The sequence below is a fragment of the Macrobrachium rosenbergii genome, chromosome 2 (genome assembly GCF_040412425.1).
Source record: "Macrobrachium rosenbergii isolate ZJJX-2024 chromosome 2, ASM4041242v1, whole genome shotgun sequence".
NCBI classification, from domain to species: Eukaryota; Metazoa; Arthropoda; class Malacostraca; order Decapoda; family Palaemonidae; genus Macrobrachium; species Macrobrachium rosenbergii.
The window spans coordinates 91,050,769-91,073,361 of record NC_089742.1 but is presented as its reverse complement, the minus strand read 5'-3'; the positions used below and the strand labels follow the sequence as shown (position 1 = coordinate 91,073,361).

The window sequence follows — 22,593 nt, the reverse complement described above, 5'->3', positions numbered from 1 at the left end:
AATCCTGGACACCTGGAAACCTTACATCATGACCTGGAGTGCCACCAAATAATTAAGATAAAAATCTAGTTGTTATTGCGTTGGAGGACACCATTAAACAGTTCATAAAACCCATTTACAACGCGGCAACCAGACACCTGGGTGTCTACTGCAACCAAGCTTCATCTGGAATACGCCTGGAATTTCACACATATCCATAACACCTGGACACCACAGCGAAAAGGACCTGGGAGTCACATGAGTAAAAGGTGTCTATTGATGGCTACTTTGCATCACGTCCTGTAGAAAATTTCAAAACAACAGTAAAACAGCTGAATGCCAGGAGTCAATGGTCTGCATACACACTTCTGAAAATGCGGGCCGGCACTGTGGATATTCATGAAATGATTGAAAAATGTAGAAGTACAGAAAATCCTCCTGCAGTTTAATCCAATGGTTTCCACGAAGGAGTGCCAGATCCAAGGGAGAGTGGCAACTCTAGAAGAGCCGAACAAACTTATAAGAGATAATGCAAGCTGACAATAAAAAATGCGTAGTTGTTAATCTATGCACATGGTTAGATAATGACTTTCTTCAATGAGAACTCGATGATAGCAATCTTGCTATCGGTTGGGTACTCCAGTAGGTGAGTCTACATTTTCATTTGTTGAACTGAGAGGGAGCCGAGAGCTATGGGAAGGACACAAAGCCTCATTGAGCACTGTTAAAGCCCCTCCATTAATGACTTTGCGGTGCTCACAGGAAGAGCCAAGACACCTGGGTTTCTCTGCCCTTTTCGCATTGCTCCCAATATCAAACTTCTTGGAAAGTTTCTCAGACCAAAGGGAACTACTCTCCTAGTTGATCAGCATGGCACTCACGATGTATTAGAACATGGCGACACAAGAAGCAGCCCCCTATCTTAAGTCTCTAAGCACTATATATAGTTTTGCTGGATGGGGTCTAACCAGTTCATGAGTTCCTGAAAAACTTGACACCAGGGCTTTGTGTCAGACCTTGGGCAGTGGAGGTTAAGGAGAGAGACCCACTGAGGATTGGACTGTCGCAGTCCCTAGACTGTCAAGGGCATCAGGGAGAAGATTAGCATTCCTCTTGTACCTGAACTCCTGGTCATCCGAGGCAGGACAAACCTCATCTTGCATGGGAGTGCTGGAGGGAAAGCTGTGCCAGCAGAGTTTGGAATCAAAGAATAAGATGGATCAAGGGCTACTTCCCAGAGTAGGCTTCACTCCAGACCTCCATTTTGATCACTGGATGGTGGCGTGCAGCTCTATCCGTAACCTCCAGGTCAACCGGCTTGAACACAGTGAGGCCTTAGGGATCCACCACCAGTATGCTTCAGTCAGGACTCTCACTGCTGGAGATTCGGCTGATCGGGAGGGCAGGAGCTCCTGCACTCCAGGAACTGTAAATTTTCCTTCCCTTCTTCCTCTTTCGTTGTGACTTTTGGCAGGATTTTGGATCATTCAATTGACTGCTCTCTGGGGCGGCTGGAGGAATTGAGTGGACCGGGCCTCTCCGCCAGGGCGGCGGAATGATCAGGACAGCGTGATGACGAGGAGAAAGTACGGCAAACCCTGTCCTCAGTGCAGGAGTGCATGCATCTCGGCCGGACATCATCACTTCCACGCAGAGTGCTTCCACTTCCGGATATTAACATAGGACAGCCTGATTGAGGATGACCTGTCCTCAGCTGGTGGGAACACAGGAGCTGGGTATGGGAATATCTGGATGATTAAATTTCGCGATTTTATTCAACCCCTTATTTATGCTGATGGGGCGGGATGCTTTCCTCAAAGGACAGAATGTCATCCAAAACTCACCAGCAGCTACTTTTGGCGCTCCAAGTGACTCAATCTCAAAGGCAGAAGAGCATTTAAACAGACTGCCCTTGAGATCTTTTTCTGCTCCTCCAGGGTGGGCAGACAGATGGACCTGGTCACTTTAAGTGAAACATTGCAACAGCATACATCTTAGTGAATGACAGCCGATTGATTCACTTAAGAAGGCGGGACAATCTCAAGAAATTCCCCGTGAAAATGTCAAAATCATAGTAAAAGCTAACACTGAAGAAGAAGTCGGGACTGCTTCATACAGAACTTCTTGAATTCATCACTGCTGTAAATGCTTCTGAGCCTGAAGAAAATTATAACACTAGGCTCCTTGGAGCTTCTATGTTGTTGGATAAACTTAGAGATACTTGAAGAAGCCATCGCTCCAATGAATCTGGTCTTGCCATTAAAGAAAGTCGAACCAAGATCAAAAACATAATGTTAAATCTGTTCTGACTTCATTCTCACATAAAACAGCTAGAATGACACCGCTGTTGTTTCCATTCTAAGGTTAACTGAATACAATTGTCTACGCTTAATAAAGGTAGGGGTTTTCCAGCTTACTGAAACCATACAAAATCTAAATGTGAAGTAGTTTTTTAATAAGCAGATCCCCCTACTGACATCCAGGCAAGCAGAAAATTAACTCTGGCAAAATTAAAAAAAAAAAATCTGTTTCTTTGAACAGAATTCCATCATGGAATCCAGCGTAGAGCAACTAGTCGAGGAACCAGGACGGGGTTCAACATCATCGCGGTTCTGGAACCGACGGTCCAGACTGGAAAAGGTTCTCATGATGGTTTCGGGTGTTGCCGTGCTTGCGTGCGTCGCTCTGGTGGGCGTGGTGGCTTCTGGTTCTTCAAGTTCCTCCTCATCAGCGTGAGTATTGAAAGTAATAAAGCAGTGCTTGCTATGAAAATTATATAACTGTCCAGCATATTGTTGGTTACATATTTAAAATTCCTCTGTGAAGAGGTTTGCCGTTTGTGTGGCTGAAATCAATCATCATTCCGCTCTGATGAAACATAAACAATGGACCTAAATAAATGAAATAGATGAAGTTTCTCCTTTTCACCCCTGTCAGTAGTTAGTCCATATTCCCAATTAGTAGCCTGACTAGATGTATGCATATGTAGCAATGTGTTCTAAATGAAAGTGCGGTAGGAAAACAGAAGTAATATATAAATAAAGAAAACCAACCGTTAATAACTTGAATTGAAATTAGTCATCGGATAGAGGTTGGCTAGAATGCTGAGATACAAAATGAAAAAGTCTCTGACACCAAAATAATTATAAATGCTCTCTTTGGGTTATGAGGAAGATTTGATAAAATATGAATTCAACCAGAAAATCCACAAGGCAATGGAGAGTAGATACAATTTTTTTTTGCCTACCTCTAGGCAGGATCAACCAAACTTAGTAATGATAATGATTGGTTGGTTGGTTGACCCTGTCTATCTCTAGGCAGGATCAACCAACCAGCCAATCACTATCACTGTTACGTTTGGTTGATCCTGCCTAGAGACAGACAGGATCAGCCAACGATCACTGTCACTAGGCATGATCAACCAAACGTAATAGTGATAACGATTATGAAAATATCTTTTATGCTCTAAAACCTCCTTTAAATGGAGATCGCACTGAATGTCTTCATGAATACTTATTTACTGAAAACTTGACAACCTTATACTTCCACGTGAACCGTTTTCTCTCGAAGTTCTTCCAAAAGAACTCGGCACAACTTGAAAGAGAGGTGTCGCGCAAAAACTGATCACCTGTAGTACAATGATTAAAAACGAGACAATACCATTCTTCCTTACCCCTCACAAAACCGTGAACATTTACCTGAAATACAAGCACAACGAAGATAACCTGGGGTTATGCCAGTTTGCTTACAGATTCAATGAAATAGGTTCGTTTTTATAAACATTCAATCCCCCTTCTTGCTTTGACTGAATACACAACCCATTAATGGAAGCTGAAAAACCATTGTTATGGTTACAATAACAATAATCGGGTCGAGAAGCAAATCCACAGTTATGTATATGTACATATATTTAAAGACAAATCAATATATGTACATATACATAACTGTGGATTTGCTTCTCCATTTTAAGACTCATGCTACTATGAGTATTTTTTAATCTGATCATCATCATGAACATAGATGACTGATAACAGTCAATACAACTGCACCATGACAGAAACTGATGGTGTTTTTTCCTTTCCAGGCCTAGATTTAACCTACATGATCTTACTCAGGTAGCACAAAATGCTAAGCAACTCCTAACTAGAAAACAAGTTGACGTTCCAGATATAAAACAACCAGCAGAAGACCTGAGGTCAAGTCAGACGTCTTCAGCCCAAAAAAAGAAGTCAACAAGACTGCCTGTAACCCAAGGCGCCGAATATGACATCTGCAACACCGAGGAATGCATTCTTGCTGCTGCTGCTATTATTGAAGCAATGGATAAAACGACACACCCTTGTGACAATTTCTACCAGTTTGCTTGTGGAGGGTGGATGGAAAAGCACCCAGTCCCAGAGGTCTCTTCTCGCTGGGGTCAGTTTGATCTGCTGGATCTAGAAATGACTAATGCTTTGAGTGATATCTTAACATCTCCTGTAGTTGCAGATGACCCTAAACCCATTAACCAAGTGAAGGCGATGTATGCTGCATGTATGGACGAAGGCGCACTTGAATCTGTTGGTGTTACCCCACTGACTGACTTCTTGAGACAATATGGAGGATGGCCCATGACCTTAGAGGACTGGAGCGAAACGTCCTTTGACTGGCAGATGGCAGTTGCTGATGCAAGAAGGTTATTGGCTGAAGATTATTTGATCAAAGTATGGGTGTTTGCAGATCAGAAGAACACTTACGCCACAGCCATATACGTAGATCAATCATCCCTGGGGATGCCACGCTCAGTTCTGACATCACCTGAGAGCTATGAAGCAAGAGTCACCGCATACAAGGAGTACATGGCAACTACTGCCTCAATCATAGCTAAATCTTTAGGCATGGCAGTTGATGATACTGTAATACAAGAGGAGGTGAAAGCCACCCTTGAGTTTGAAATGGCACTTGCCAACATAACAAGTCCAGATGAAGACAGGAGAGATTCTGCACGTCTGTACAATAACATGACAGTTGGTGAGCTTAATGATTTAACAGGTGGATTCATTCAATGGCCGGAATTACTCTCCTCAATGTTTTCTCCTACTGGTATTTTTATTGACACAAACCAAAGAGTAGTTGTACAAGAAGTTGAATACATGGAAAGGCTGACAGACCTCCTGCAAGCAACAAACTCGAGGACTGTAGCGAACTATCTGATGTGGCGACATGTACAAGCTCTCGGAGATGAAACCAACAAAGAGATGAGAGATGCATCTTTCCACTACCAAATGATCACCACCGGCGTTACAGCACAGAAATCTAGGTCAGAAACGTGTGCAAGTTCAGCAAACGACTACATGGGAATGGCACTGGGCACTAAATATGTTGAGACTTACTTCTCCCAGCAAGCTAAGGATGAGGCAAACGAAATGGTTGAAGATTTACGGGCATCTTTCAAAGATCTTTTAGCTATTAATGAGTGGATGGACGAGGAGACTAAGCCAAGGGCTATTGAAAAGGCCGATGCCATCAGCAAGTTTATAGCATACCCTGACTGGTACACGAATGCAACGGCGCTTGAATCGTATTACAGCGGGTTAGGCAATATCACAGAGACATCTCACTTCATGAACATATACGTATTAAGGTAAGACTATTAATACTCATATATACTATTATCTTAAGGCATAAACAAATTTCAGAAGTGTTTTATTCTAAAATCACTCTTAACAAAATGTCATGAACATTCCTCTTAGGATATCAGTCAACTTGGAGTCCCATTTTAACATTAGCAAATATTACCAAGTATTACCCTTTCTTTCCTATATACATCATGAGATTCTAAGATTTTTTTCAAGAACCATGTAGAATGTACAAGGCAAGATGAACACCTTGTACATCATGGAAATTTCACGTTGTGTAACGAGACCTATCAACATCTTTACTCCAGAAACTGGATGAGCATAGACGAACTAAATGATTTTGGATTGCCCACGAAGCGTGACAGGTGGGATTTGGCTCCTACCGTCGTCAATGCTTACTATATGCCCGAGTTTAATTCCATAACATTCCCGGCTGGTATTCTCCAACCTCCATTCTACCGTGCTAACTCTCTCCAAGCATTGAATTACGGTGGCATTGGACAGGTGAGTGCTTATCCTAAATTTAAATCTTTCCTCCAGGGCAACTGAGGTTTGAAAGTTTCCACATCATGTGTTCCATGCTCTTTTATTATACAGGGATGGCAAAACACTGTGAAGAACCTCTAATTACAAAGTCACAGTGAACACTGAGGTTTTGCTTTAGTGTTCTAATGATCCTAATCTATAAGATGTCCTTTTTTGTGGTTTCAGTCACTGCAACCCAAATGACAATATCACGAGTCAAAGTTCTACTTTGAAGTTGCAAGTCAGCAGCTGGATTCTGAATATTCTTGAGGTTTGCAGTACAACAGTTAGACTTTGAATATTTTGGCGAGGCCTGAAATTAGCTAGGATTTCCAACAATTTCTGCAATTCTAGCGACCCAAATTCACAGGTCATAGGTCACGAGATTACCCACGGCTTCGACGACGAAGGACGGCAGTATGACAAGGACGGCAACACCATCCCGTGGTGGAGCAACGCAACATCTGAAGCCTTCAAGGCAAAGGCCCAGTGCATTATCAATCAATATGGCAACATCAGTGTCCCAGATGTGGCAGATCTGTTGCCGAACGCTACGCTCAATGGCGTGAACACACAGGTGTGTATGACGTTGTATGATGATGATGAAAGTATTCTCTTGCTATGTGTAAACGCAATCCTAAATCTCAATAAAAACTCCAACACTTCAGTGAAGTGAAAGTTCATACGCTCATAAAACTGCATCACCCTACACGGAATCTTTGATGTAGGTAATTTTCTCTGTTGTTTAAGCATGACTATATATATATATATATATATATATATATATATATATAAACTATACACATTACAGGAATATTACTTATTCATTTTCACTTCAACTTTCTGATGACCACAGAAATTTGGGATGAAGCCTTCATATATACAGTATATATATATATATATATATATATATATATATATATATATATATATATATATATATATATATATATATATATATATATAAACACTTTAACCCGTATCCGATTTCACTGTCACTGACCTTTGGTGTCCTGATGCCAAACAGACACAAAACCAGCAAACAGTCCCTCCCTTCTAAACCTTTGCTCTTCGCTCAGGGTGAAAACATAGCTGACAATGGAGGTCTCCGAGAGGCCTTCTTAGCTTACCAAAAGTACGTCGAGCGCGTCGGAGAAGAGCCTCGCCTACCCGGCATCGACCACTTCACTCCACTGCAGCTGTTCTTCCTCTCCAACGCCAACATCTGGTGCAACACCATCACGAAGGAGGGCCTCCTCAACCAAATCCTTACCGACCCCCATTCGCCCGCGAGATACAGAGTGTTGGTTCCCATGAGCAACATGGAGCAGTTCTCTACAGTCTGGAACTGTTCGTCCACGGCGCCAATGAACCCCCCGGATAAGTGCGTCGTCTGGTAAGAGGCAGCGACACTGCTGTCACTGGAAACATTTGCCATGTTAATTCGCTTCACAACGCCTCTGCTGCTACCGCGTAACATGGTGAATTTGAAGCCGCAGATCTACTACTGGCTCTTCCCACCCTTATCCCAAAAGTAAGGGCAACAGAGAAAGAGTAAGCATAGAAGAGAGATAAACAGAGGAAGGACTCCTCTATCATACAACAATTACATACATATGAAATAGTTAGCGACAAGTAATAGCTGAGATTCAACCATTATTCAATAAATACTTATACCATATGACTAAGGAATCATTTCAAATGAAACCATTCAGAGTTTTAATGTCTGTACAAGTTTTGGACAAGAATATTTACCGAAATACCCTAAAACTTCATGAATTCCACTGATGTTTTATTATCTAACAAGGATAATAGTCGGAAAACCTAAGCAATACTGAAGATGGGCAAATTCCTTAATAACAAAGAAATTTTAGGAGGCTACAGACATACGTAAATAGTGAATTTTTACGATGTGTATTTTTCCCCTTTTGATAGGGGTAGGGGGTAGGGTTGGCACTAGATAAGAGGAACCTTCCAATTCTCAGCAAGGCTGTAGGGGTGATCCCAGCTGAAGCTGGAACCCATTCACAGCTGGTCGAGTGGTGGAGGGTGGAAAGTCAGGATATTAAGTAGGGTGAGGAAAAAAGTGCGGACAGATAGACAAAGCCGGCACAATAGTTTTCTTTTCAGAAAACTAAAAATTATTTTAGTGATAATTTCAAATGTGATTCAAAATACCTTTTAACTAGGAAGTAACCAATATTGTGAAGAGGTTAAGTATTTCCTTCAATGTATCTTTTGTTTCACTAGAGCATATCTTTTTTTTTTATTTTATTCAATTAACCCCATAGTCATTGTAATGCCAGTTTACAGAACTTAATCTATCAAACTTGACTTGAGCTGGATAATACACCATTTGGCAAGGTTTTCACTATTATCTTGGAACTGATACAATATACCTGAATCTGTCATTTTCGTAAGTGAAGTGTGTGTGTGTGTGGTGATGGGGGTAACAAGTTGGGGGAATTCGTGGATGGAATAACTACCTCCCAAAAAACAAAATTGCTTTGATTTTCATCAACATGTGGGGATGGGGATGAGGGGTTAACAGGTTGGGGAAATTCGTGGATGGAATAACTACCTCCCAAAAAACAAAATTGCTTTGATTTTCATCAACGTGTGGGGGGGATGGGGGATGAGGGGGGTTAACAGGTTGGGGAAATTCGTGGATGGAATAACTACCTCCCAAAATACAAAATTACTCTGATTTTCAGCAACAACAACAACTCCGAGATCTCACATAACTTATAAGTGAGTGAAACTTAACAGTGCAACAGAGACCATATTAAATACAAAATACACCGAAAGATGAGTGCAAGCTTGGTTTTCATACTATGACGGGAAGTTATGGGCTTAGTTATAGTTTGGCATGATCACGCACTTGCTTAGTTAGGGCCAGCAAGTCGGGTTAGGCTACAATTATATAAAAGGAATGGCGTCTTGGGGAAGTAGACAGTGTTCAAACAGTTTAGTTATGGCCAGGATTAAACTACCATATGGTTCGATCTTTCCGGTGCCAATTAAGGGAAAATGGGGCAGAGTGAGGATATGACTTTGTAAAAATCATAAAATCACAGAACTGAAAAGATCTGAATATGTAAATTAAATATTACACCATTCACAATTCTTACCTTTATTGATGTTGGCCTTTAGAGGATAGTAATTATTGGTTTCAGGTACTGTACATGTACTTTGAATTCTGTAATTTCATTGACTCTCTTTTACTACTGACATACAAACAGCCAACTTGGAGCAGACGACTTGAGTCATGTTTTAATATGGCAACCACGTGATGCATGCTCTGATTTCTCTCTCTGGGTGGCAAAACATTTTCGCCTGTAAAATAAAAAAAAAAAAATTCATGGTCACAAATTGTTAATATTTGCACTTCAAGAGCAAAACATTTTTAAAATAGTGGTGGAGCTGAAACAGTTTTCCATCAGAGACACTTGTGAAACTTTCATCTAAAAATCTCTAAACTTTTTACGATATGGGAATGAATTTCAGATGCAAAATTACCATGATTTTAACGAAAATAAGTCTTTCATTAACAACAAATAAAACTAACAGACGACATATGCAGCTTTTACAAACGTGCATTGTCCTGCAGCCCATCATTTTGTAACAAAATTAACCTTATGCTAATTGCACTTCACCTACTCTCTTTGCCTTCACTGGCTGTCACAAAGAAGTTGGAAGGTCACGTGATCACTTGTAACCGTTTCTTTTCCTTTCATGTGATCACTTGTAAGTGTTTCTTTGCCTTACATCCTTTTGCACTTGTCTGTCTGCGTTTGTTACAAAGTCACCTCAAATACCTGCTGATGAAATTCTAATAAATTTTTTTGAGGATGGGCCATGACCAAGGTACAAGTTCATGAAGCTTTTAAGATGGATATTCATTTGGAGCAGAAAAACAGACTATTTGTTCTCTTAACCTACATATCAAGTAAATCCAGAAAACCAAGGGTATGGTGGATGATATATGTCCTAATAAAAGTTAGCACTGGTGAAGGTGTAGTTTCTAATAGCCTTCTCTAATTTCAATTGCCATCCCTTCACACAAATAACAAACATAAATCAAGCCCAATGTGAATAGCTATCCTGAATTTTTAACTGATATGGACTTCAAATCTTCAATAAAATGTAAGAAAAACTATAACAATTTAAGAAAAAACTAATATAGTCATTTTTGACAGTAACCTTGGTGGATGCAGCTAAAAAAAAAAAACAATGAAGAAGCTGTATGGAACTGGTTTCTGCAAAGATATAAGGTGCCAGTCACAGATTGCGACAACCTTGCCAAAGCACTTGAATTTTGCCAGAATTGCTGAATCTAAGAGGACAATCTCCTATTGGTGATCATACCCAAGTAAGCAGCTCTCTATCCCAGATGACATGGGGTCTAAGGATTCAGCAGACTTGACATAGGACGAAAAAATGTTGTCTTAATTCTGCTGTTGCTAGTCAGTCGAGGTACTTCTGTCCTTATATTGATCCAATGGGCCCAAGCTGCCATTGGTTACATGTTTCAGGTAAATCCTAGTGGAGCAGTTTCCAGAATGAAACCCAAGACTTGAAACTGGAATACCTTCATCTCCCAAATGAAGAGAAGGGATTTCCTGGAATTTCCGTGGATAATAATGTAGAAGTATGTATCCTCAATGTCCAAAGATACTGTAAGGTGTCAAAGAAACGAGCAGGTAAAAGTTACTGCTACTTTATTACAGATCCAGGCAGCTTATATTGCGGCCGACTGGCGCCCGACGCGAGAGACAATGGAATTGACTGTGACCTGAGGTCAAAACAATAAACAATAATATGCAGTGAACGAGTACAAATTACAATACAAAACATACAGAGCTACAATATGGATACAGTCTTGATGCCTGTGAATGAAGAAACATGTGATACACAATGTGTGACATTTGTATAAATACGCATAAAGTAAAAATGATTAAAATGCGTGACCTGGCACGTTTTAGGCGTGACTAATTGAGCTTGAAGAAATGGGAAGTCACCAAAGAAAACAAGCTCAGCGGAGACTTAATTAATGGCGCCATGAAACACTATCCTGGCGCCGATGTGGTGACTTTACAAATCTCCCAAGACGAGGACGCGTCTGGCTAATCCCTGTATCTGCTGGGACGCTGAAGGGTGCCGCGGCTCCCTTGAAGATAACGGAGGGCCTCCCGCCTGTGAGGCTGCTGGTTGGGCGGTCCCTTCCTGGGGCAGCGCCTGCGGGGGTGAGGGCGTGCTGGAGTGCGGTTGGGCGGAAGGGGGTGCTGCGTCGCTGCCGGGACTCTCCGACAGGAAGGCGGGCTTTAACCGGTCTATGGAAACCCAGTCGTCCCTTCCTGGGAGTGCCAGCTGGAACGCCTTGCTGTTTCGTTCCAGCACGCGGAAGGGTCCCCTGTAGGGCTTAGTTAGTGGTGGACGGACGGCGTCGACTCTGACGAAGACGTGGGTGGCGGATGACAGCTGTGGCGGCATGAAGGTGGTTGCTTTGTCGATGTATGAGCGCCTGCAAGGGGCGAACTTGCGGCCACGTCGCGGAGCCTCTGCAGTGATGGGGAGTGGCGTTCATCCGTCACGAGCTCTCCCGGCACCACGAGGGGTTCCCCATAGGTTTGTTCAGCTGCGGATGGGGTGCCGTCGGCTCTGGGGGCGGTCCTCAACCCGAGGAGGACCCACGGCAGCTGATGTTTCCAGTCCTCGGCGGTGCAGCGGGCCATGAGGGATGACTTTAGGGACCTGTGGAACCGTTCGACCAGGCCGTTGGCCGCTGGGTTGTACGCTGTGGTGGTGTGGTGCGTGGTTCCCAGCAGTTTAGCCAGGGCAGACCACAACTCGGAGAGGAAAGCGGGGCCCCTGTCGGTTGTGATGTGGTCCGGGGCGCGGCGGCTAACCCAACTGGAGAGCAGGGCCTCAGCGCACGCGCTGGAGGTGGCTTCTTGCATGGGTGTGGCCGGGCCACCTCGTCGAACGGTCTACTCGTCAGGCGGTCACCGTCAGGAGGTATCTGGATCTGCCTGATGGGGAAGGGGCCCGACGGCGTCGATGTGGGATGTGGCCGACTGCGTGGCGCCCTGGCTGTGCAGGAACTCGCCGCGTCATTTTTGCACCCCCCCGAACTGCAGTGTGACGCCGACCACCTTACTGGTCTGGCACTGCAGGCACTGTTTGCCCAGGCTGGGTGGCGTTCTCTCCTTCTGCACCCGAACAGGCTATGGCTGAGAGGTGGCGCTGCTGTCTGGAAGACCATGCGTCCCCTGCTTCGTGAAGGCGTGAACCAGTGGCTGGTGGTCTGTGAAGATTGTGAAGGGCGTCCCCTCCAGGAGGAACTTGAAGTGCCGAACTGCGCTGGTACATCGCGCAGAGTTCCCTGTCGAAGGTGCTGTAGCGGGTCTCTGCGGGACTGAACTTCTTGCTGAAGAAGGCGATGGGCTGGGGCGCCGTTGATGATTTGCTCCAGAACAGCACCGCAGGCGGCGTTACTGGCGTCTGTCGTCAGCTGGAGGGGGCCTTGGGATCCTGGTGTGCCAAGGCGGTTGCCTTGGTGAGGGCGAAACCCTTCGTCAAGGAAAAGGCCTGCTGCTGGCTGGGTCCCCAAGACAGGGACTTCGGTTGGCCTTTAGGACTGCCGTCAGGGGCCGTGGTGTGCGCGATCCCGGGGATAAACCGCCTGTGAAGTTTACCATCCCAAGGAACTCCTGGACGGCCTTGATGGAGGTGGGTGTCGGGAACAGCTCACGGCTGCTACTTTCGATGTAAGAGGGCAGACGCCTGTCGGAGACACCTCGTGACCCAGGAATTCTGCTTTCTGGACGCCGAATGTACACTTGTCGAAACGGACGACAGGCCGTTCTCTTGGGCGCTGGAGGACTGCTTTGATGTGTCTCTGGTGTTCGCCAGAGACCTGGAAAATATGAGAATGTCGTCGACGTAGCAGACGCAGAATTTTAGGTCCCCAGGATGCTGTCCATGAGCCGCTGGAAGGTGGCCCGGCGTTCCTCAGCCCGAAGGTGGAGAAGGCGAACACATAGGACCCGAAGGGCGTGATGATGGCTGTCTTTGGTATGTCCTCTGGCGCAACAGGTACCTGGAAATAAGATTTAAGAAGGTCCAATTTAGTGAATATTTTGGCCCCGTGAAAGGAGGCCGTGAGGTCTTGCATGTTGGGTGAGGGTAGTGGTCGGGCTCTGTTGCAATGTTGAGCCGCCTGTAGTCGCTGCAGGGTCTCCAGGAGCCGTCCGGTTTCTGCACCATGGGGGGAGGCCCATGGACTGGAGGCTTTCCTGCAGATGCCCATCTGTTCCATCTCCATGAATGCTTTTTTCGCCTCCTGAAGGCGCTGAGGGGGAAGCCTGGAACTTCGCATGTGTCGGGGCCCTTTAGTCACTATATGGTGGTATATGCCGTGCTTGGCTGGGGCCCGGGGACTTGGCGAAGCTCAGGCTTAAATATCTCAGGGAACTCCGACAGTAGGTGTGCATACTGGGTCCCGCCGTTAATGGGAGAGACCGGCAGGAGTCGGTATCGAGGAGGCGCTTGCGCCCCACGTCGACTAGCAGGCCAAAGTGCGCCAGAAAATCGGCCCCCAGGAGTGGGGTTCCTACGTCCGCGACGATGAAGTCCCAGGAGTAACTCTGGCCAAGGATGGAGATCGACAGGAGCCTGGTGCCGTAGGAGAGGATGGGGGTTCCGTTGGCGGCCGTCAGGAAAGCGGCCGGGTCTGGTGTCTGGTTGCGGTCCTCTCTGGATGCTGGGAAGACCGATTTAAAGGCCCCTGTGTCGACCAGCATCATCCTGCCGGAGACGGTGTCGCGGGGCGTAAAACCCTACTGTTTTGAGGCCCTGGGTTCTTCGGCTGCCATGGCGGCCTGTCCTGCTGGCCGCCGCCCCCCGTTTTTGAACGGGCGAATGAGCAGGGCGGCAGGCAGTTTCGGGCGTCCTTTCCGAACCACTTGTGGTAGCGACAGAAGCCGGGGACCTCCATCTGCTGTGGTTCGGTGGACGTCTGTTGGCGATGGCGTTGGCGGGCTGCTCTCACGTCCTCTTCAGGCTGGACGGAGCTGACCGGCTGTGGCCGGTTTTAGCCGGCTGTGAAGCCTTGACGGAGTCTGTGAGGTGTTGCGCCGTCTCTATGAGGTCCTCGACAGGCATGGTGTAGGGGTGAGCGATCTGGTTGCGTACCTCCGGGAGGAGTTGGCGAAGGTAGATTTCCGTGTGAAGCTTATCTCCTGCCGCTTCTTGTGCCACCCCAAGTCTGGTAGTGACAGGAGATCTACGACCATGCCCCAAGCGTCTCTTGAATTGAGGTCGTGGCGTGGGTTTATGGCAAGGTCGATAGCACGGGCGGCCCGCTCGGCGATGGGCAGGGAGCAAGCTTCGAGGAGGAACTTTTTGTGGTGCTGTATGTGAGGGTGTGTGTTTCGGGTACTCGCGAGATGAGTTTTCTGTACACGTCCTCGGAAGGGCGTTGAGCACTGTGTCGGCCTGTAGGATTTCGTCCGTCAGGTCCGCGATTCTGAAGTGGCTCTCCACCCTGCGCAGCCACATCGATGGGTTCCCCTGCGTAAACGGCGGCAGCTTTACGGTGAGGGCGGCCCGCGATTGTGTTGCCCAGCCGTCGTGTGTTCGGGCGCTGGTGTGGAGTTGCGGGGGAGGGCCTCGATGCGGGGGCAGGCGCGGGTGTGATGGGAGGTAGGTAAACCTCCGAGTCCGCGAGGTCCGCGTTTAACTGCATGAAGGAGGATATCCGCGTCCATGCTCGCTCCTTTGACCCCTTACTGGGTGGGGTACTCGCGTCAGTCGCACTTTTCGTGGCGCCGTGTGGTTCCGCTAGTGGCGCTGGTGGGGTACGCGAAGGACGAGAGTCAGCACGCTCAAACGCTGGTTACAGCGCCGTGTTTAGGCCGCTAAGAGCGTTTTGGAGAAATCCTGAGCCAAGACTAAGTCGCCGTGTGAGTCCGCTAATGGCTCCAGGATACTCCGGGGTCACCACTGTAAGGTGTCAAAGAAACGAGCAGGTAAGGGTTACTGCTACTTTATTACAGACCCAGGACAAAAATTTCAGAGTTTAAGTACTGACCCCAATTATGCCCCAAGTATTAAGCTAATTTAAATGAACTAAAAGTTATGTAATTTTTATTTAAAATTTAGCTTATTCAGTAATGGTTGACCGTCGAAATAGCGCATTTACAGTAGGTGCGTACGTATACTAATGTTACCCCTAATTCATGGGATGCCGTTTTCTTTCTCAGAGTAAAGCCGTTTTCTTTGCGTCACTAGGCAAAACGTCACAGTCAACAAAAGTACAATTCCATAAACCGTCGAAAACATGTACATAATGTTCGTAGAAGGTAGTACAGTACAGGTAAAATTCAATCAATTTAAAAATCATATACTGTACAGGTAATGACGTACCAGAAAAATAATAAGTTGTAAAAGTATGTTTGAGCGCTAACTACGAATGGGAGAGAGAGAGAGGAGAGAGAGGGGGGGAGTAACTGTAATAAAGTAACTGTACTGCTTTTGTATCGTATTTATGCGCAGATATATAAATACAAATTTCCATTCTGATTTTACACCTAAAAACACGAAAACTTAAAAATTAAACACACTTTCTACAGGGTATCATCTTTGAAAAATGCAGTAACTAAGGGTATCACATCTTGTAAAAGTACACCAACTGACGTGCCGTAATTACATGCACATACAGATTGCACCAGCACTTTTCTCGAGGTGAACAGAGTAATCTTCAAAGAATGACACTTATACAACTCTTAGTTACATCTCTGATATTACATTAACGAATTTATTTTATCAAGTGAGGCGCGACTGAACAACCTCATCTGAAGGTCATATAAAGTCCTTTGCGACAAAAGACTTTGCAAATGGACATACTTGTATGATATTTATGTACAGAAATATAAATATAAATTTTCCATATCGATTTTTACAGTTAAAAGCATTTAAACTTATAAATGTACTTCAACATTAAAATGCATTTTCTGCAGGGTATCATCTTTGAAAAAGTGCAGTAACTTTGCAAATGGGAATCACATCTTGTAAAAGTACACAAACTGAATGTGCTAAAATTACCATTGCATCATATTTATGCATGTACAAAAATAAAAATAATACATTTTCGATACAGATTTTACACATGAAAGCATGAAATGCATTTTTTCATAGAGATTTTACACATGAAAGCATGAAATGCATTTTCATAGAGATTTTGCACATTAAAACATGAAATGCATTTTCATACAGATTTTACACATAAAAGCATGAAATGCATTTTCATACAGATTTTACACATAAAGAATGAAATCCATTTTTTCATACAGATTTTACACATAAAAGCATGAAAACTTGTAAATTACTTCAAAAATAAACACCCACTTCTGCAGAGTTTCTCGAGAATTTCGTGCGTCTGTGAAAAAATCGCGTATGCCCATTAGTTAGGTTCAGTGAAAAGTTCGTGTGTGTGTGAATTCGCGCAACTCAAATCGTGTAAGATCGAAGTATTACTGTACATGGCTATAGTTTCAACTCGGATGACAGCTTAAATTTTGAAATTGCGGTAGCGTATCTTTTTTTTGTGTAGGTGACTAGCCTCGCCCACTTCTGGGGAAAAAGAGGTACAACTCAGCAAAGAGCTTCAATTTGTTTCTGCTGGCTTACAAATGAGGATCAGTTGTGAGAAGTCAGCTTATTTTGGAATTCTATCACTTTTCCAGTTGATGTTTTTTGCCAATTGGTGAAATGTTTTTACTTTTGGTAGCCTTCGCATGATTGGCAAATGTTAGTTTTTTTTTGAGACAGGCTTTTTTCAAGATTGGAGACTTGTTTTTCACTGATTATGACTTTTTGGATAGCCGACATGTTTTTACACAATAGTATGTCAGACTCAAGTACTGCTAGTGTTCATTATTGCAGCAAAGGCTGTAATACAAGACTAACCAAGGCATCTTATGACTCACATACCCTTTGTTCAGACTATAAGGGGCAGGTGTGTTCTGTAGATTTGAGCTATAATGAGTGTAGAGACTGGGATGACAAAACTGGAAAGTTTTAAAGTCACATTTAGCTAATGGAAAGAGACAAGAAGAGGAAGGCGCTTCTAGAGCCGATAACAAGACTTTAGCTAGCCAGGACTCTACTACTAAGTCTGATTCTAATAATGTTATTATTCCTGTTATATCTACTCCTGTACCTATTGTGTCTCCAATTCCCAGTCCTCCAACTGTACCACCTACTCCTTTGCCTGGCTCCCAAGCTTCCGACCCTGACCTCATTGCCAGTCTCAAATCAAGGGTTGATCAGAAACTCGGTCTGATAGTGACACAATGGAACAGTTAGAGCTCCATCAAGGTCCTAATGGACAAAATGAGTGATAAAAGTGCCAGTGAAGTGTTAGTGGAGGAAGTGGCTGCTCATCCTGCCAATGCTCTTAGGCAAAGGTCTCTGTCATACTCCCCTAAACCTAGGAGGAGTCATACTGAAGCCCAAGGAGGTTGGTGGAGTCTGCCCATGGATAGTCGCCCCCTCAGTAGAACCTTTTGTTGTGTCCCAGGTTGCTACAGACAGCCACTGGAAAGGTGTCTATAAGGAAGTGCATCATTTGTCCTCTAGTTTGGAGATGTCCAGTCCCTTAAAGAGGTGCCACTGATGTTTTGCTGATGAGTCTCAGCCATTGAAAAGGCCTATAGTGGATGCGGACCGCTCTTCTCCGGTACTCCTACAAAAGGTTCAGAGAACCTTCTCGCACCCTCAGCCTTTCCTGCAGTTTCTGGGGCAGCCCAGAACAATTTTCTCTGGAACGCCCAGCAGTTGAGAGACAGCACTTGGCTCCCAAGCACTATTCCACTCATAAGACACCCATTCTCATCCAAGCATCATTCATCTTTTGAGTACCCACCTACCGCTCACGAGCGCCCAGCAGTGTCTGGATGTCTAGCTTCTCTTTCAAGCACCCGGCGCCAACTTCAGTCCTTTACGCGGCGCCAGCTCCCTAGCGCCTGGTTCCTTCGGGTCAGAAACCTTCAGCTCCCATGCCCGCAGCCTTGGATCCTCTGTGAAGAAGGCCTTGAATGAGATTGAGGGTTGGCTTTCATAGAAGAGAGAGCAAGGAAAGGCTTCTTTTAGTTTTCCTCTCTCCCGATTGTCTCGCAGGAGGTATTTATCACATACCACAGGAGAAGCTCCCTCTTTGGGAGTCACTGCCTCCTCCCAAAGGGGCTTCTCTGGGCTTATTGATTCTTCATGGAGGTCTGCCTTTTCATCTGCAAAGGTGATGTCTTACTCATCGGAGTTGGATCACCTTCTCAAGAACGTGTTTGAGGTTTTTTGAGGTCTTGAGTTTTTTAGACTGGTCAGTGGGGCCTCTTGCATGAAAGATTCAAGACTGCCCTTCCTTACCTGAAGATTGTGCTGCAGACTGGCTTAGTGTCCTTTCTAGCACAGACATGGGAATTAGAGATGGATCTCAGGAGTCAGCCTTTGTCTTCCCTATGGGGATCCTTAAGAAGAGGAGCTTTGGTGCCTGCTCACCACCAAAGGACATCACTTCTTCACAGAAGTCAGCTTTTCTCTTCTCACCTCCAGACCACCAACATCTTTTCCACAATCCACCATGAACAAGATTGTTTTGGACCTCCAAAAGAAGTCTACCAAGGACCTCTTGGCCCAGTCTACTAGATGTCCAAAGGAGTAAGCCACCTTTGGCTATAGGTTGGCCGCCTCCCTCCAGCCTCAGCCCTTTGTAGCACCAGAGAAAAGGCCCAGCCTAGACCTTGGACAAACATCCATTTCTCGACACGTCCTTTTAAGAAGTCATATTCCAAACCTTCTATGCAGAAGTGAAGTTTCTGTCCTCCATGCTCCAGTAGGAGCCAGACTCCTCCATTTTTGGGAGAGATGGAGCACAAAAGGGGCAGAACAGTGGATAGTGAAAGTCCTGAAGGAGGTCTACTCCATCCCGCTCAGGAGAAGCAACCCTTAGTTAGCATTCCCATTGTATTGTCTGCCAACTCAGTAGGCTTGAGAGGTATTCGTCCTCTCAGAAGAGGTCATCCTCCTCAGGAAGAGAGCAGTAGAGGTGGTCGAGGACATCAGAACAGAAGGATTCTACAATTGTCTTTTTGTAGTCCCCAAGTCATCGGGAGGTTTGAAACCTGTCCTTGATGTCAGCACTCGAATTTCTTTGTCCAGAAGACGAAATTCAAGATGGAAACGAACCAAACTGTCCTGTCATCCATTCACCAGGGTGATTGGATGACCATCATCAACTCATCAACATGCAGGATGCATACTTCCACGCCCCATCTATCCGAACTACAGGAAATACCTCAGGTTCATTTTCCAAGACAGAGTCTATCAGTTTTGAGCCCTGTAATTCAGCATCTCTACAGCTCCTCAAGTCTTTGGGGTTCATTCCCTTGCAAAGTGGCTTCATCTTATGGGCATCAATATATCTCTCTATTTGGATGACTGGCTCCTTTGATCCCCTTCGAAGAAAAGTGCATGGAGGACCTTCGGAAGATCCTTCTCAGCCCAAGAGTTAGCACTCATAATCAACTTCCAGAAGCCTCAGCTGACCGACACAGGAGATACTTTATTTGGGGATGACAATAAACTTGGAGTTTTTGGGTTTTTCCATCCCCCAAGAGAGTAGAATCCTGCCTACAGACAGTGAACGAATTTCTCTCTCTCTCTAATAATGCTCAGTCAACAAATGGATGAGTCTTCTAGGAACTCTGGCCTCCAAAGAGCAGTTTGCACTCTGGGAAGACCACATGAGAGTACTGCAGCTCTTCCTGAGAGCCAACTGGGACAGGAGAGCACATCCGACACATTTGTTTTTCCTGGCCACTCAAGAAATCAAGAAGGATCTGCAACAATGGAAGTCCATAAACAGATTTTTGAAGGAAAGTCTCTCCTTCCGCTGAGCCCTGACCTAGACTTCTACCAGAGCTAGGTTGGGGAGCTCTACTGGGAAGCAAGAGTTACCGACATGGTCCCTGAACAAATAAAGTGGCACATCAATCCAAGGAATTGACAGCGATTCATCTGGGACTACAATTCTTCGCAACAGAGGTTTTCAACAAGATAGTGATGGTCCATTCGCACAATGCCACGGCCCTGTCTTATATCAAGAAGCAAGGGGGACTCACCCTTTCTCCATATGCAAGGCAGCAGGGGCCCATCTTCTTTGGGCAGGCCAGAACCAAACCAGGCTTGTGATGAGGTTCATTCAAGGCAAAATGAACGTGTTAGCAGATGAACTGAGCTGTCACGAGACACAGGTCCTTCCTGCAGAATGGACTCTGGATCCTCTAGTTTGCCCAGATCTGTGGAAACCGTGGAGGAAACTGTCCCTGGATCTCTTTGCAACCTTCAGGAATCATTGACTTCCATTGTTCTGTTCACCAGCTCCAGACCCTCTGGCATGGGCAACAGACACCATGCTACAGGACACAATCGAACAAAGACCCACATGCATTCCCATCATTCAATATGGTAAGGGAAGTTTTAAACAAGTTTCATATGTACCACAATGTTTTTTTCTGCCAGGGGTTTGGATCTATCTTCTAACCAGGATCTGTCCCCCTCATTAAATCTTTTGATACGTCCAAGCAGAAGAAGGTAGAGTCACTCTCTTGGAACTTGGATGCAGTCCTGAAATGGCTCTCTGGTCCTCCCTTTCAAGCCCCTTGGTTGAACAACGTTAGGGACCTTACTAGAAAGACCCTTTTTCTTGTGGTTTTTAGCAACTGCAAGCAGGTTAGTGAGCTTCATGCATTTGATAAAAAGGATTTTCTCTCAAAAGGATGCTGTCTATTCATCTTACTCCTTTGGTTTTTCCAAGAAACGAAACCATGTTCAAGCCCTGGCCCTCATTCTTTTTTACCATTAAGAACTTAATGGAGATCTTGGGCCTAGAAGAGGAACCGAGAGCTCTTTGCCCTGTGAAAGCATCAAGGTACTATCAAACATATCCCCTCGTTCGACAAGTCAGAGAGTTGTCGGCCAGCACTCTGCCAGGCCCAAAGATAGAGTCTCTGGCCCAGCCAATGAAGAATTAGAGGAATTTATTTCTGGTGATAGAAATTCATTTCTGCTATAATGTGGTTCAGATTCCACAATAAGCTGTAGGTCCTGTTACTAGGCAACCAATTGGTTCTAGCCACGTAAAATAAGTCTAATCCTTCAGGCCAGCCCTAGGAGAGCTGTTAATCAGCTCAGTGGTCTGGTTAAACTAAGGTATACTTTTATCTGCATAGGACTGAGAAAATCCAGAGACCTGCTTGTAACCTATGGTGCTAAGTTAAAAACCTTTTCTCAACCCATGACCAAGAATGCTGTGTCATTCTTTCTTTCCAGTGGAGAGGACACCTTACCTTCTTTTAAGATTAAGGCTCACAAAGTCAGAGCAGTCAATACCTCGTTAGCTTTTTAAACATAACCTGTCTCTCTCTTCCATTTTACAATCAACCTATTGAGGTGTAAGTCGATTTTCACAACTCATAACAGGCAGTCCCTGGTTATCGGTGGGGTTCTGTTCTGAGGGTGTGATGTTAACTGAAAATCAAAGCTACCAAAATCGGCGATTTTGGGCATTTTTTGTGCAATTTTCAGCGCTTTTTAGAGCTTACTGGTTATTGGCACTCTGTTAGGTATGTATCAGCACCAATACCCAATTATCAGCGGCAATAAGTGGAAATCGGCTAACAGAGGCGCCAATAACCGATATGCCCTGAAATCGCCAATAAACCAAAATTGGCGATTTTCGCAATTTTCAGGATTTATCTGTTATCGGTGCCTCTGTTAGTATGTATCAGCACCAATACCCAATTATCAGCACCAATAACCAGAAATCAGCGATTTTCAGTGATGAAAATTGCCGATTTTCATCGCTAGACAAGCCAAAACTGGATTGCTGTTAACTAGGGACCGCCTGTACTTGTGCCAAGTGGAAACAGTATTTGAAAATTGCAGTACATTGGGTCCGCTGTCAGTGACTGGTATGGTGTGGGGGATGGCGAGGAAGCGCCTTCTATCTTTGTTCCTTCACCTTGACCTAGGTGTCGAAGTCTCAGGGGAGCCTGGGGGGTACTGTGTACCTGAAGTGCCCACCAGTTTTTCAGTGGATGGGTGGTTTTTACAGGCCGTGTAGGTGACAGTATTGTGTTTTCTGTCGTTTTTATTGTGGTACTGCACACAGGGCAGGCAACTATTGATGCCATCAGAAATGTCCTTCACTGCAAAAGCTCCCACTAAAGTAGAGGCACCCATGGCTATACTACCATGCCCTACAGGTTAAAATGAGCACCTCAACCAGAGGCAGTATCTACCTGCAGTAGCTCTTTTACTAGGTAAGTGAAACAACAAGAATTGTTTCAATGCTAGCAAATTTTCTATCCTCAAACTCATTACCATCACTAATATTTTGGGGTAGATA

The 22,593-nt window shown here is 45.0% G+C and overlaps 1 protein-coding gene across 1 annotated transcript; it reads left to right on the top strand.

The window, feature by feature from the left end:
- Positions 1-2,501: 2,501 nt before the first annotated feature.
- Positions 2,502-7,803, top strand: LOC136849119 (neprilysin-like). Its single transcript, XM_067122095.1, has 5 exons — positions 2,502-2,711; positions 4,064-5,602; positions 5,906-6,101; positions 6,493-6,699; positions 7,202-7,803. The coding sequence occupies exons 1-5, from the start codon at positions 2,530-2,532 to the stop codon at positions 7,520-7,522; spliced, it is 2,445 nt and encodes an 814-aa protein (XP_066978196.1). The 5' UTR covers positions 2,502-2,529; the 3' UTR covers positions 7,523-7,803.
- The last annotated feature ends 14,790 nt before the right edge of the window (positions 7,804-22,593 follow it).

What these genes read in the sequence shown, in the direction of transcription:
- LOC136849119 (XM_067122095.1), top strand. Translation starts at nt 2,530, where the DNA reads ATGGAATCCAGCGTAGAGCAACTAGTCGAGGAACCAGGACGGGGTTCA. An exon ending in ATGAACATATACGTATTAAG is followed by an intron (nt 5,603 to 5,905) that starts GTAAGACTATTA and finishes TCTTTACTCCAG; the next exon opens with AAACTGGATGAGCATAGACG. An exon ending in TCAATGGCGTGAACACACAG is followed by an intron (nt 6,700 to 7,201) that starts GTGTGTATGACG and finishes CTCTTCGCTCAG; the next exon opens with GGTGAAAACATAGCTGACAA.